This window comes from Callospermophilus lateralis, chromosome 8, assembly GCF_048772815.1.
Source record: "Callospermophilus lateralis isolate mCalLat2 chromosome 8, mCalLat2.hap1, whole genome shotgun sequence".
Classification (NCBI taxonomy): Eukaryota; Metazoa; Chordata; class Mammalia; order Rodentia; family Sciuridae; genus Callospermophilus; species Callospermophilus lateralis.
Window position 1 is genome coordinate 139,818,055 of NC_135312.1, and position 15,025 is coordinate 139,833,079.

Below are 15,025 nucleotides of genomic sequence, written 5' to 3' on the forward strand. Positions count from 1 at the left end.
TGGGACGGTTCCCGCCACTGCAGACCCTCGTCCCGGTACTGACACGCTGCAGTGGTCGGCTCTTCAGAAGCACTTTTTCGAGGGGAAGTATGGAGCAGGGCCACAGTCGGCTCTTCAGAAGCTGAAGTTTAAACTGAGCTAAATTCCACGTCTTATTGATCACCCGATGGCGATCTCTCATTGATCATTCCTTTCAGTGGTGAGTCTGCCCTTTCCTGACATTGAATGAAATGATAAATAAAACCTGTATCTGAATGTTTCTTAGCCCCCAAACAAAACTCTATCTGGCTCTTCCCTTTAGCCACATCGTTTCTGTAGCAGAGGAAGGGGCCGTCCTGCCCTCCCTGCTGCCTGTTGTGATCCCAAGGCCCAGGGTCATGAGGTGAGGTGGCGTGCCTGTGGCCACACCCCAGTCCACAGGCCAGGGTTGGAAGCCTGAGTTCCCACCTAGATGTCGACGCCACGTGCTTTGTGACTCTGGGAAAAGTAAATTCAAAAGTGAAAAAAATATTCAGCAATTTGTATGTTTTAAGTGTCCTGTTAATTCTGTCTGATAGGTAGTGACTTTTGCTGCTATTTAATACTATTCTATTTTTAAATTGGTAACTTTGCTTCTGAAATCCGAATCTGAGTGAGTTTCGATTGGTTGGAAGGACACCCTTTTTGACTCTCAGGGCCCCCTCCTGGGCGTCTGTGAAGCCCCGCCAGGGGGGAGCTTGTCCTCCTGAGGCGCCTGGAAGCCCCCACCTTCTCCATCCACTCAGCGCAAGGCTCAAGGCCTGTTGGGAACACACTCGACAGAGTGCTTGTTGGAGGTTAATATTAAGATTTATTTAAAAAATCATTCAGTTTGATGGAGGACAGTGAGGAGAAATCAGGGTGTTGTTTGGGGCAGTGTTGTGACCAGGCCGGCACAGCAAGCCACTGGCCTCCTCGGGCCCTGCCCCTGCCTCTCTCTGGGTGAGGCCCTAGGGAAAGCTTCCCAGTGCACAGACGGGAGATGCAATCAGACCGCAGCACTGGGGAACATTTAATTTTTACTCAGAGTTTAAACCCGTAGGACTAGAGTCACAATGGTGTGGGTGCAAAGCACCGCCTCGCTGCTGTGGCCGATGAACCTCGATTGTAATTGATCTACTTTAAGCGGGACGCAGACAGGCCCCACCTCCCCAGGCAGGTACGCTGGAGCTCAGCCCAGAACTGGCAGCTCCGCTCGCGTCCACATTTCTCAGGGAATGTGCTGCTGGCCTTGGAACAGAGAACTGCGTGGCCTTGCTCACAGCTTGGTGGGGCGTAACTGGATTGTCCTGAAGGTGGCCAGGAGCGTGGAGCTTTCTCACCCTGCTGCTGACCATTGGCAGGGTCCACACACCACTGTGGTCAGCTCAGCTTCCCCGCTGACTTCAGGCCGGATTTGCATCCACCTCAGAAGTGTCCTTTGCTGTGGACCATGCAAGGTGTGAGTGGAGACGTGGGGAGGTGCCGCAGGATTCCTGCAGAGCGCCGTCAGGCTCGTCTGTGGCACACCACGCTCCTGGCCCCACCTGCCTGGCTTTGCCTGCCAGGACACCCTTTGCCTGCCACTTGCTCCAGAGGTGACAGCACTGACCTGCTTTCTGTCTTCAGATTCACAGGCCCTGCCCCTGTGCACAGTGTGGCCTCCGCATGCGCCCCATACCAACCCTCTGCACAGCCGTCCTACCCGAGTCCCGCGTCCACGTCACCCGTCACCCAGCTGGGCGGCCAGCTTGGGGCCATGCAGCTCAACAGCCACGGTAACAGCCTCGTTGTCAGCACTGCCTGCCTGGTGGGCTCCTGTGACTGAGGTGCTCTTCATTTTAAGGCAGCGCCAACCCTGGCGTTCCATGGCACGGGCACCTGAGTAGTTGGTATTGTGTATGGCTGTGATCAGTTTGCTTCCTGATGACCCTTCAGATACCCACAGGAGCCTCAGCACTCTCTACATTAATGTCCGAACAACAAAAAACAAAATGCTGATTTCATGAGGAAACATTAGAACACTGAAATTATTCTAAGAAATGTGAGGGAATTTTAAACTTGTGTTGTTTATTGTGGATCCCCAAAATAGAAATACGATGCTCACTGCCCACAGTGCATTCAAACTCTGTGTGTCCACCGTGGGGGAGGAGAAGCTGGGGCCTCGTGAGGCGGCACAAAGTCAGGTTCTGAGAGCTGCCCTGGAAGTTGGGCGCTGGCAGCCTAGGAAATCTCTACTGTGGTGGGACACCAGCCAGCTGTTTTGATCAAGAATGTTTCATGTTGCTTAAACTTACTTTTTTTTACAAGTATCCATTTAAAAACCATGCAAATATTTCTTATGTTTGACCAATCTCAGCTGGATGAGTCTTGGAGCTGTGAGCGTGGCTCAGAGGTAGAGCACCTGCTTCGGGTGCAGGAGGCCCTGGGTCGAGTCTCCCCAGTTTCCATGTCGCAGGGGAACAGTCTGCTGTCAGCTCTCTCCAGTGTGACTGGGGGTTAGCAGCCCACCCCTTCTCTCTGGTTGCTTGAGCTTAGTTCAGAGATTCATTTGATGGAGCAAGCCCAGGATGAGAACGCCTAGTCAAAGGGCAGATTACCTAATACGTGAAACAGCACGAATCCTGCAGGCCCCGTTTCTCGAGCCTTGGCTAATGCACTGATCACATAACCTTAATGCCCCTGGGTGACCGTCAGCCCTGTTCTGTCACCAGAACCAGCTCTTGCCCCTTGTGAGCTTTCCAGGGCCCCCGAGTGCCCCCTTCACGTCTCTAGGTGAGGCACAGAGGCCCGGGCTGCGCTCAGTGGCGCTGTCTCCCGCAGGTCCCAGCGCGGTCCCCGCCGGCCCTCCCGCGTTCCCAGGCCCTCCGCAGCCCGCGCCGCCCTCCATTCTGCAGCCCGGGCCCCGGGTGCTGCCGCCACCGCCCACTGCGCTGAACGGCCCTGGCGCGCCCCCGCCAGCCACAGGCACAGCCTTCCCGCCGCAGGGTAAGGGCGGGTGTGGGGCCTGGGTTTCCAGAGCCAGGGGCTCTCTTTAGGGGTGGTGGAATCCCAAGGCGAGGCGAGCCGGAGTCCGCACTGCAGCCTGCTGCAGGGGCCTGGGCCCAGGAGCCGGTGACCCTCCTTTCCCTTCTTCTAGCTGCCGGCTATGGCCCGCAGATGGGCGCGCCCGCGTCCTACCCTGGAGGCCTCGCCCCTGGCCCTGCGCGCATGGCTGGGCCGCAGCCCCCGAAGCAGCTGGACCCCGATGCTGTCCCCAGCCCGGTGAGTGCCGTCTCCCTGGAAGGACTCGTTATCCATTAGCATTCACCAGCCCTGGACTGCGAGGTTGGGGCCACTCCTCCGGGAGTCTGGACCCTGAGTCTCCATTGCCCCAGGAGGCAGGCTAGGGAGAGCACAGCCTGCGGTGAGGGCCGGGCTGTAAGGTGGAGGGCAGGCCAGGTAGCGGCAGGCTGTGTGTGTGTGTGTGTGTGTGGGGGGGGGGGGGGTTCTTGGAAATCCCCCTGTGGGAGAAGGAAGGGTCAGCCCCCTGCTGATATGGGGGTCTCAGCTTCCTTTACCTGCTCTTGCTGTGTCCCGCCTCAGATCCAGGTGATCCAGAGTGACAGAGCAGCCAGAGGGGGACAAGTGTATACCACCAATACCAGAGGCCAGGTCCCGCCCCTGGTCACCACCGACTGTGTGATTCAAGACCAAGGTACGGTGTTTTCAGGGGTTTTACTGAGTGTTCTCACCAGGGTTGAAGCAAACACTTTGGGCAGTGCCCTCAGCCTGGGGAGCCCCAGCGCAGCTCCCAGTAGTCTGGAGCTTCCAGATCTGTTCCGGAAGCCTCTGTTTTGATCCAGCGTCTAAATCCTTGCCCCCCTACCCTACGAGGGAGGGCCTAGGTGCAGGTCAGGCTGAGGCCCCCAGGGTTTTGCCGTGGTGCTGTCTACAGTGGTCCCCCTCACTTGCCCTATGAACTCAGCTGAGCTGCTGAAAGTGCTGGGGTTGGCCACCAATGTGGCTGTATCAAAATGCTGATTTCATCTAGGATGTGGCACAATTGCTTTTCAAGTTTCTTAATCTAATTAATTCCACATGCAAATGCTGAAGTGCTGGAGGCGCCACATTTTCTCCTTAGCTGTGCACCCTTCCCCTCGCCCAGCCAGAGCCCCATGTCCCGGGTCTGGCAGGACTCCACGCCAAGGCTGGCCTCCACATCTACCTCTCCTCCTCCCTCTCCTTGCCTTTCAGCTCCTTCTCCTCTTCCTCTAGCCTTTCCTGAGCCTCTTGGCCTCCTTCCCGCTACCTTAGTTCTAGCCTAGGTCATACTTTAGACACCTTAGTTGTACCCTAGGTCATACTTTAGACACCTTAGTTCTACCCAAGGTCATACTTTAGACACCTTAGTTCTACCCTAGGTCATACTTTAGACACCTTAGTTCTACCCTAGGTCGTACTTTAGACACCTTAGTTGTACCCTAGGTCGTACTTTAGACACTTTAGTTCTAGCCTAGGTCGTACTTTAGACACCTTAGTTCTACCCTAGGTCGTACTTTAGACACCTTAGTTCTAGCCTAGGTCATACTTTAGACACCTTAGTTCTAGCCTAGGTCGTACTTTAGACACCTTAGTTCTACCCTAGGTCGTACTTTAGACACCTTAGTTCTACCCTAGGTCGTACTTTAGACACCTTAGTTCTACCCTAGGTCGTACTTTAGACACCTTAGTTGTACCCTAGGTCATACTTTAGACACCTTAGTTCTAGCCTAGGTCATACTTTAGACACCTTAGTTCTAGCCTAGGTCATACTTTAGACACCTTAGTTCTAGCCTAGGTCGTACTTTAGACACCTTAGTTCTAGCCTAGGTCGTACTTTAGACACCTTAGTTCTACCCTAGGTCGTACTTTAGACACCTTAGTTCTAGCCTAGGTCGTACTTTAGACACCTTAGTTCTAGCCTAGGTCGTACTTTAGACACCTTAGTTGTACCCTAGGTCTTACTTTAGACACCTTAGTTCTAGCCTAGGTCATACTTTAGACACCTTAGTTCTAGCCTAGGTCATACTTTAGACACCTTAGTTCTACCCTAGGACATACTTTAGACACCTTAGTTGTACCCTAGGTCGTACTTTAGACACTTTAGTTCTAGCCTAGGTCGTACTTTAGACACCTTAGTTCTACCCTAGGTCGTACTTTAGACACCTTAGTTCTACCCTAGGTCGTACTTTAGACACCTTAGTTCTACCCTAGGTCGTACTTTAGACACCTTAGTTCTACCCTAGGTCGTACTTTAGACACCTTAGTTCTAGCCTAGGTCGTACTTTAGACACCTTAGTTCTACCCTAGGTCGTACTTTAGACACCTTAGTTCTAGCCTAGGTCGTACTTTAGACACCTTAGTTGTACCCTAGGTCGTACTTTAGACACCTTAGTTCTAGCCTAGGTCATACTTTAGACACCTTAGTTCTAGCCTAGGTCGTACTTTAGACACCTTAGTTCTAGCCTAGGTCGTACTTTAGACACCTTAGTTCTAGCCTAGGTCGTACTTTAGACACCTTAGTTCTACCCTAGGTCGTACTTTAGACACCTTAGTTCTACCCTAGGTCGTACTTTAGACACCTTAGTTCTAGCCTAGGTCGTACTTTAGACACCTTAGTTCTACCCTAGGTCGTACTTTAGACACCTTAGTTCTAGCCTAGGTCGTACTTTAGACACCTTAGTTCTAGCCTAGGTCGTACTTTAGACACCTTAGTTCTACCCTAGGTCGTACTTTAGACACCTTAGTTGTACCCTAGGTCGTACTTTAGACACCTTAGTTCTACCCTAGGTCGTACTTTAGACACCTTAGTTGTACCCTAGGTCGTACTTTAGACACCTTAGTTCTACCCTAGGTCGTACTTTAGACACCTTAGTTCTACCCTAGGTCATACTTTAGACACCTTAGTGCTAGCCTAGGTCATACTTTAGACACCTTAGTTCTACCCTAGGTCATACTTTAGACACCTTAGTTCTACCCTAGGTCATACTTTAGACACCTTAGTTCTAGCCTAGGTCGTACTTTAGACACCTTAGTTCTAGCCTAGGTCATACTTTAGACACCTTAGTTCTACCCTAGGTCATACTTTAGACACCTTAGTGCTAGCCTAGGTCATACTTTAGACACCTTAGTTCTACCCTAGGTCATACTTTAGACACCTTAGTTCTACCCTAGGTCATACTTTAGACACCTTAGTTCTAGTCTAGGTCATACTTAGACACCTTAGTTCTACCCTAGGTCATACTTTAGACACCTTAGTTCTACCCTAGGTCATACTTTAGACACCTTAGTTCTACTCTAGGTCATACTTTAGACACCTTAGTTCTAGTCTAGGTCATATTTTAGACACCTTAGTTCTACCCTAGGTCGTACTTTAGACACCTTAGTTCTACCCTAGGTCGTACTTTAGACACCTTAGTGCTAGCCTAGGTCATACTTTAGATACCTTAGTTCTACCCTAGGTCATACTTTAGACACCTTAGTTCTAGTCTAGGTCATACTTAGACACCTTAGTTCTACCCTAGGTCATACTTTAGACACCTTAGTTCTACCCTAGGTCATACTTTAGACACCTTAGTTCTACCCTAGGTCATACTTTAGACACCTTAGTTCTACCCTAGGTCATACTTTAGACACCTTAGTTCTACCCTAGGTCATACTTTAGACACCTTAGTTCTAGTCTAGGTCATACTTAGACACCTTAGTTCTACCCTAGGTCATACTTTAGACACCTTAGTTCTACCCTAGGTCATACTTTAGACACCTTAGTTCTACTCTAGGTCATACTTTAGACACCTTAGTTCTAGTCTAGGTCATACTTTAGACACCTTAGTTCTACCCTAGGTCGTACTTTAGACACCTTAGTTCTACCCTAGGTCGTACTTTAGACACCTTAGTGCTAGCCTAGGTCATACTTTAGATACCTTAGTTCTACCCTAGGTCATACTTTAGACACCTTAGTTCTAGTCTAGGTCATACTTAGACACCTTAGTTCTACCCTAGGTCATACTTTAGACACCTTAGTTCTACCCTAGGTCATACTTTAGACACTTTAGTTCTAGTCTAGGTCATACTTAGACACCTTAGTTCTACCTTAGGACACCTTAGTTCTACCCTAGGTCATACTTAGACACCTTAGTGCTAGCCTAGGTCATTCTTTAGACACCTTAGTTCTACCCTAGGTCATACTTTAGACACCTTAGTTCTACCCTAGGTCATACTTTAGACACCTTAGTTCTAGCCTAGGTCGTACTTTAGACACCTTAGTTCTAGCCTAGGTCATACTTTAGACACCTTAGTTCTAGTCTAGGTCATACTTAGACACCTTAGTTCTACCCTAGGTCATACTTTAGACACCTTAGTTCTACCCTAGGTCATACTTTAGACACCTTAGTTCTACTCTAGGTCATACTTTAGACACCTTAGTTCTAGTCTAGGTCATATTTTAGACACCTTAGTTCTACCCTAGGTCGTACTTTAGACACCTTAGTTCTACCCTAGGTCGTACTTTAGACACCTTAGTGCTAGCCTAGGTCATACTTTAGATACCTTAGTTCTACCCTAGGTCATACTTTAGACACCTTAGTTCTAGTCTAGGTCATACTTAGACACCTTAGTTCTACCCTAGGTCATACTTTAGACACCTTAGTTCTACCCTAGGTCATACTTTAGACACCTTAGTTCTACCCTAGGTCATACTTTAGACACCTTAGTTCTACCCTAGGTCATACTTTAGACACCTTAGTTCTACCCTAGGTCATACTTTAGACACCTTAGTTCTAGTCTAGGTCATACTTAGACACCTTAGTTCTACCCTAGGTCATACTTTAGACACCTTAGTTCTACCCTAGGTCATACTTTAGACACCTTAGTTCTACTCTAGGTCATACTTTAGACACCTTAGTTCTAGTCTAGGTCATACTTTAGACACCTTAGTTCTACCCTAGGTCGTACTTTAGACACCTTAGTTCTACCCTAGGTCGTACTTTAGACACCTTAGTGCTAGCCTAGGTCATACTTTAGATACCTTAGTTCTACCCTAGGTCATACTTTAGACACCTTAGTTCTAGTCTAGGTCATACTTAGACACCTTAGTTCTACCCTAGGTCATACTTTAGACACCTTAGTTCTACCCTAGGTCATACTTTAGACACTTTAGTTCTAGTCTAGGTCATACTTAGACACCTTAGTTCTACCTTAGGACACCTTAGTTCTACCCTAGGTCATACTTAGACACCTTAGTGCTAGCCTAGGTCATTCTTTAGACACCTTAGTTCTACCCTAGGTCATACTTTAGACACCTTAGTTCTACCCTAGGTCATACTTTAGACACCTTAGTTCTAGCCTAGGTCGTACTTTAGACACCTTAGTTCTAGCCTAGGTCGTACTTTAGACACCTTAGTTCTACCCTAGGTCATACTTTAGACACCTTAGTGCTAGCCTAGGTCATACTTTAGACACCTTAGTTCTACCCTAGGTCATACTTTAGACACCTTAGTTCTACCCTAGGTCATACTTTAGACACCTTAGTTCTACTCTAGGTCATACTTTAGACACCTTAGTTCTAGTCTAGGTCATATTTTAGACACCTTAGTTCTACCCTAGGTCGTACTTTAGACACCTTAGTTCTACCCTAGGTCGTACTTTAGACACCTTAGTGCTAGCCTAGGTCATACTTTAGATACCTTAGTTCTACCCTAGGTCATACTTTAGACACCTTAGTTCTAGTCTAGGTCATACTTAGACACCTTAGTTCTACCCTAGGTCATACTTTAGACACCTTAGTTCTACCCTAGGTCATACTTTAGACACCTTAGTTCTACCCTAGGTCATACTTTAGACACCTTAGTTCTACCCTAGGTCATACTTTAGACACCTTAGTTCTACCCTAGGTCATACTTTAGACACCTTAGTTCTAGTCTAGGTCATACTTAGACACCTTAGTTCTACCCTAGGTCATACTTTAGACACCTTAGTTCTACCCTAGGTCATACTTTAGACACCTTAGTTCTACTCTAGGTCATACTTTAGACACCTTAGTTCTAGTCTAGGTCATACTTTAGACACCTTAGTTCTACCCTAGGTCGTACTTTAGACACCTTAGTTCTACCCTAGGTCGTACTTTAGACACCTTAGTGCTAGCCTAGGTCATACTTTAGATACCTTAGTTCTACCCTAGGTCATACTTTAGACACCTTAGTTCTAGTCTAGGTCATACTTAGACACCTTAGTTCTACCCTAGGTCATACTTTAGACACCTTAGTTCTACCCTAGGTCATACTTTAGACACTTTAGTTCTAGTCTAGGTCATACTTAGACATCTTAGTTCTACCTTAGGACACCTTAGTTCTACCCTAGGTCATACTTAGACACCTTAGTGCTAGCCTAGGTCATTCTTTAGACACCTTAGTTCTACCCTAGGTCATACTTTAGACACCTTAGTTCTACCCTAGGTCATACTTTAAACACCTTAGTTCTAGCCTAGGTCGTACTTTAGACACCTTAGTTCTAGCCTAGGTCGTACTTTAGACACCTTAGTTCTACCCTAGGTCATACTTTAGACACCTTAGTGCTAGCCTAGGTCATACTTTAGACACCTTAGTTCTACCCTAGGTCATACTTTAGACACCTTAGTTCTACCCTAGGTCATACTTTAGACACCTTAGTTCTAGTCTAGGTCATACTTAGACACCTTAGTTTTACCCTAGGTCATACTTTAGACACCTTAGTTCTACCCTAGGTCATACTTTAGACACCTTAGTTCTACTCTAGGTCATACTTTAGACACCTTAGTTCTAGTCTAGGTCATACTTTAGACACCTTAGTTCTACCCTAGGTCGTACTTTAGACACCTTAGTTCTACCCTAGGTCGTACTTTAGACACCTTAGTGCTAGCCTAGGTCATACTTTAGATACCTTAGTTCTACCCTAGGTCATACTTTAGACACCTTAGTTCTAGTCTAGGTCATACTTAGACACCTTAGTTCTACCCTAGGTCATACTTTAGACACCTTAGTTCTACCCTAGGTCATACTTTAGACACCTTAGTTCTACCCTAGGTCATACTTTAGACACCTTAGTTCTACCCTAGGTCATACTTTAGACACCTTAGTTCTACCCTAGGTCATACTTTAGACACCTTAGTTCTAGTCTAGGTCATACTTAGACACCTTAGTTCTACCCTAGGTCATACTTTAGACACCTTAGTTCTACCCTAGGTCATACTTTAGACACCTTAGTTCTACTCTAGGTCATACTTTAGACACCTTAGTTCTAGTCTAGGTCATACTTTAGACACCTTAGTTCTACCCTAGGTCGTACTTTAGACACCTTAGTTCTACCCTAGGTCGTACTTTAGACACCTTAGTGCTAGCCTAGGTCATACTTTAGATACCTTAGTTCTACCCTAGGTCATACTTTAGACACCTTAGTTCTAGTCTAGGTCATACTTAGACACCTTAGTTCTACCCTAGGTCATACTTTAGACACCTTAGTTCTACCCTAGGTCATACTTTAGACACTTTAGTTCTAGTCTAGGTCATACTTAGACACCTTAGTTCTACCTTAGGACACCTTAGTTCTACCCTAGGTCATACTTAGACACCTTAGTGCTAGCCTAGGTCATTCTTTAGACACCTTAGTTCTACCCTAGGTCATACTTAGACACCTTAATGCTAGCCTAGGTCATTCTTTAGACACCACTGTGATCCCAGAGCCCTGACGCCTGCCCAGCCCGGCAGACTGGGGTGCCAGGTCTGTCTGTCTGCGCTTTGGGTTGCTGCCTCAGCGTTATGGGAGCTGGACCTGCTGATGTCCACCATGCTCCCCTCCAGCATCCTTCCTCCCAGCCTGTGCCTCCTGGTCCTCAGGCCCCAGGGTGGGTTCCCACTGGTCCTCTCCCTTACTCCCCCCTGTGGCTCCCCCTGCCCATCAGAGACCCCACTGCACCTTCACAGCCTGCAGAAGCTGGCTGCTCCTCCAGATTTCCGTGGCCTTTGCTAGCAAAGGAGAAACACTGGGGACTTGTGTCCCAAAGGCTGTGGCTCTCCCTATCAGGAGGGACATGAGGGTTTTGAGGGAGGTCTTCAGAACATTCCAGGTGTGCTCTGGCAGGGTCCCAGGGTGCGCTGGTGGCTGTTGGGGTTCACTTGTTCATCTGGAGATACTCACTTCCCAGGTCCTCAGCAGCATCTCCTTCCTGTGGTGGGTGTGCTCAGGGCAGTTAACCAGGGGAAGAAAAGATCCCACTGTCTCCCTGATCTTGTTAGGGAAGGGGAGAGGGGAGAAGGGAAGGAAAAACACACATTAAAAACAGACACCTTAGAGCAATGAGGGCTTATTCAGAAGATGAAGAGAGTGCTGTCAGGCCTGAGCGGCCTTGCCAGGAGAGGCGTCACTGAGGGCCATGTGCTTTGGGTTAAGTTTTCTATTGATTAAAAAATGTATTTTTGTGTGTCAAGGGTGATGTCCGGCACTCGGGTATGCAGGGAATGAAACATACGTTAAAATAGGCTGGAGTACTCTCAAAAGTAATTTTCTTGGTACAAGTAGAATTTTCATTTCTCAATTCAGTTTCCAATTTTAGAAAAAATAGAGTCAGAATGGAGTCCTATTTGACAGAGTGTCCCTTGATAGCTCACAGCAGCTCAGTGTGAGCAGGACGTGAAGGGTCATCTCCAGGAGCGCTGTCCTTCCAGATTTCTGTGCCTCTTCGCTTCATCTTTCACTGAGCCCAAACACTTGCTAAGCCTAGCGTCCATGTAAGACCCTCCTTGTAGAATATAGTAGTAGTCGTTACAGTGTCTCTTCCTGTACAGTGGAATTCAGAGGGCTCCCCAGGAGACGGATTGCAGAGTGTTTTTAGGAATGCATGTTTTACACTACGGCCTTGTTTAAAATACCTTCTGGGATATTTAATGTCAGGGCAGTTCTTCCAACCGAATGTCAAGTGTCCCTCCTGCATTTCAGGCCATGCCAGTCCCCGGTACATCCGCTGCACCACCTACTGCTTCCCCAGCTCCTCGGACCTGGCCAAGCAGGCGCAGGTCCCGCTGGCTGCCGTCCTCCAGCCCTTCGCCACGCCCCCTGCTGACGAGGTGAGAGTGCGCCCCCCACCTGGGTGCTTCCAGGACATTCTACAGCTGATGTCTGCGGCTGTGCCACTTCACCTCCTGTGCACCCAGTGCTAATGGGTACCCTCTTGTCCTGTTGTGGCAATGCACACGACAGACCAGGTGAGACCCCACAGGAGTCTGGCACAGCCCCGTCGCCCCTGTTGAGGCCCTGACACCTGAGTCCTGCCAGGGAGACGACAGGCTGCTGTCCCAGTTTGCCAGCCTGCTGCGAGAGTTCCTGGGCACAAATTCCCGAGCACTGAAGAGTAGGCAGCATGGGTGGGTGCATCTGTTCATACCAACCGGAAGGGTGTAGCCAATGTGCAGTCGAGTAGAGAAACAGAAGCAGTGCACAGTCAGACTCTGCAGGGTCTGGTCAGAACTGGCCTATTGCTCACACCACTGCCACCCTCTTTCTAACGGCCAAGTGCCGGTTGCTCATAGCACACAGGTCCAACAGCCGGGAGAGGAGCTCTACCCATTGCAGTGCACCCACAGCAGGCCCAGTGGGCCTTCCTGTTGCTCAGTAGTCTACCAGTTCCTAAATTCTTCATAATTGCTCCTGGCCTGGCTCTGTAGTTTACCAATGCCAGAACCTCAGCTTGGACTCACGATCCTGTCTGAGCAAGAAGAGGGCTATCTGCACAAGACAGCAGACCCACTGTCTTGGATGGCTCTCCAGCTGACATGAGAGCACTGAGCTGGGCACCATGGGTGGTGAGCCACTCCAAATCAGCCGAGGGCAGAAAGAGGAAGAGACCCACACACTGGATTCTCACCCTTGGGATCTCTGCTCCCTGCCCCATGCGCGTCAGCGCTGCTGCCATCGCTGGGCTAGGTTGGGTCACAGGGAGAGTCTGAGCTGCTCCTGGAAGCCAGCCTTCCCTTTGGCATGGCTTCATATTCACAAATCGGGAAGTGTGTCCATGTTACCTCCCCCAATTGAACCTGGTGACTCCCTTCTTGGACCCACAGATTTAGTACGATGCTTGTAAGCTCTTCTTCAGAACCACAGTGCCTTCTGAAGGTGAGGTGGACCAGCATGCTGACATCCTGCGGTGTGCACAATGAGTGTGCATTTTAAATACTACTTTAACTAGAAGTATTTTAAGCTATTTTCATTATTTTATGATGAAAAATTTCAAATATACAGAAAACTTAAAAGCATTGCACAATGAATGTCTACGTACCTGCTGCCAAAATTCCACTGTAACTGTTCAACTGCATTTGTTTTCCTTCACGAACCTCCTTTTTATTCCTGGTGTGTTTCAAGGTGAGTGGCAGGTGTGAGCACACTTTCCTGTAGCCTGCACATCATTAGCTGGTGGTCAATAATTGCTTGCAGATTATTTTTCCTTTTAAGGTAAAATTTATTTATAATAAAATATACATGTCTTAAGTAGTCATTGAGTTTTGAGGAAACTCCTCGTCCCACCCGAGCTACGAGCATATAGACATCAGTGAGCCTAGACGTTTCCCTCACACTTCCCAGGCAGTCCTTCACACAGCCTCCCTCCCTCGCCCCCACTCTCTGTCTGTCCACACCAGGTTTGTCTTCTTATCTACTTCATACAGTTAGAGCCACAGGGGATGCACCCTTGTCCAGATCTCTCTCAGGAGTGTTTTAGAAAGTCACCATTCATTGCTTGAATCCATAGCTGACTTCTCGTCTGTTGCTGACTACGGTTTTGCTGTGTAGATATGCCAGTTTGCGCACCTTGTCTCCTATTGTTTTGGGGCTGGTGGGTACTTAGGATTGAACTCAGGGACACTCAACCACTGAGCCACACCCCCAGCCCTATTTTGTATTTTATTTAGAGACAGGGTCTCACTGAGTTGCTTAGCACCTTCTTTTGCTGAGGCTGGCTTTGAACTCATGATCCTCCTGCCTCAGCCTCTGACCCCCTAGGATCACAGGCATGTGCCACTGCGCCTGGCACCTAGTCTCTTACTGATGGACATTCGGATGTTTTCACTTTTTGGCCGTTGTGAATAAGACGACTAAGAGCAGGGTACAGTGGATAGTATAACCCTCAAGTGCACACCACCCTCAGTTAACAAGTGCTAATACTTTGTCAGATTTCCTAAAATAACATTTTTAGAGAACTGTGACTCTTTCAGTGTAGACACATCCGTTTGCCAGGCCCACTCCTTTCCCCTCTCCCTCTCCAGGGCAAACACTGATGCATGTGGTGTGTGCCCTCCCTGCATGGGTTCCGGGTGCCCACTTCCCAGGCAAGCCTACATAGCAACATGACAACATTCAGAAGGACACAGCACACTGAGAACCAGGCCCCTCCTGCCATTGCCACCACCTGCGGGACAGTCTGCTGTCCCTGTGGTCCCTGTATCCACGGAATGCATGCAGCAGACCTGAGTGCCATCCTGTGCGGGACCAGCCTGTGTGTGGTCAGGCACTCGTCCCTGCTGCTGTCCAGCGGCCTGGCCCTCTAGCGTGGTGTCAGTTCAAGGTGCATGCAGTGGAAGGAATGCAAAGCCTCTAGTCACTGATGAGCTGCATTGGGGGCAGCCATGCAGGGGTGCTGCGCCCCGTGAGTCCCCGCATGCTCCCGCGCTGTTGGCCTTTGTGCAGAGACTGTTTTTTCATGATCAGGAAGAGATAACCTCTGAAAGACACTTGCGAAGTGTATGAAGTAACGATGCTGCCAGTGGACGGGGTTTGTGCGCCCCACAGGCTCGCGGCTCCCAGCGCAGCTCTAGCAGAGCCCTCTCCTGGGGAGAAAGCCTGCCCGGGCCACATGCATAGGGAACAGAGGAGAACCCAGCACTGCTCACCCTCGTTATGTGTGCAGCCCAAGAGCTGGGGACATCCCACGCCGTCCCAGCACCAATTCTCTCCAGGATTTTGGTTTAGCCAAATGCTGTCTATCTCT

The 15,025-nt window shown here is 48.9% G+C and overlaps 1 protein-coding gene across 1 annotated transcript in view; it reads left to right on the top strand.

Annotated features, from left to right (window-relative positions):
• The window catches only part of Sec24d (SEC24 homolog D, COPII component), a 75,898-nt gene that overhangs the window by 17,375 nt on the left and 43,498 nt on the right, over window positions 1-15,025 (top strand). The window contains exons 4-8 of the mRNA XM_076864532.2: window positions 1,627-1,775; window positions 2,821-2,985; window positions 3,137-3,261; window positions 3,583-3,694; window positions 11,986-12,113. Coding sequence (XP_076720647.2) covers window positions 1,627-1,775; window positions 2,821-2,985; window positions 3,137-3,261; window positions 3,583-3,694; window positions 11,986-12,113 — 679 coding nt within the window. The remainder of the gene's footprint in view (window positions 1-1,626; window positions 1,776-2,820; window positions 2,986-3,136; window positions 3,262-3,582; window positions 3,695-11,985; window positions 12,114-15,025) is intronic.